The following is a 289-nucleotide window of genomic DNA, read 5'->3' on the forward strand; positions in this document are numbered from 1 at the left end:
TCCTCTTGCGGGCGCTTTACCGGGGAGAGCCTTAGCCACTGGGCTGCTGAAACGGGGTTGCTGATGCGTTGACACTGACATTCACACCATGCTGCTTGGAAGAGGTAGGAGCAACCTAAGGAAAAATGAAAACAGGGGAATGAGGAGAGGCTTCGCTGCGTCGCGCTCCCGCCCGAATCCCAGGCGCCCCACCTCCAGGCAACTCACAGGGAACACGGCGGGCCCGTACTGGAAGGTGCTGGGGAGCCCTGGTACCCCTGTGTAGTACGGCAGACTGGTGTAGCTGTAG

At 60.2% G+C, this 289-nt stretch overlaps 1 protein-coding gene across 1 annotated transcript in view; it reads right to left on the minus strand.

Moving 5' to 3' along the window:
* Positions 1–289, minus strand: part of LOC104272936 (ubiquitin-associated protein 2-like) — a gene marked incomplete at both ends in the record, with an annotated part of 5,556 nt that overhangs the window by 1,203 nt on the left and 4,064 nt on the right. The window contains 2 exons of the mRNA XM_009868053.1: positions 88–115; positions 208–283. Coding sequence (XP_009866355.1) covers positions 88–115; positions 208–283 — 104 coding nt within the window. The remainder of the gene's footprint in view (positions 1–87; positions 116–207; positions 284–289) is intronic.

This window comes from Apaloderma vittatum, unplaced genomic scaffold (assembly GCF_000703405.1).
Source record: "Apaloderma vittatum isolate BGI_N311 unplaced genomic scaffold, ASM70340v1 scaffold29264, whole genome shotgun sequence".
NCBI lineage: Eukaryota > Metazoa > Chordata > Aves > Trogoniformes > Trogonidae > Apaloderma > Apaloderma vittatum.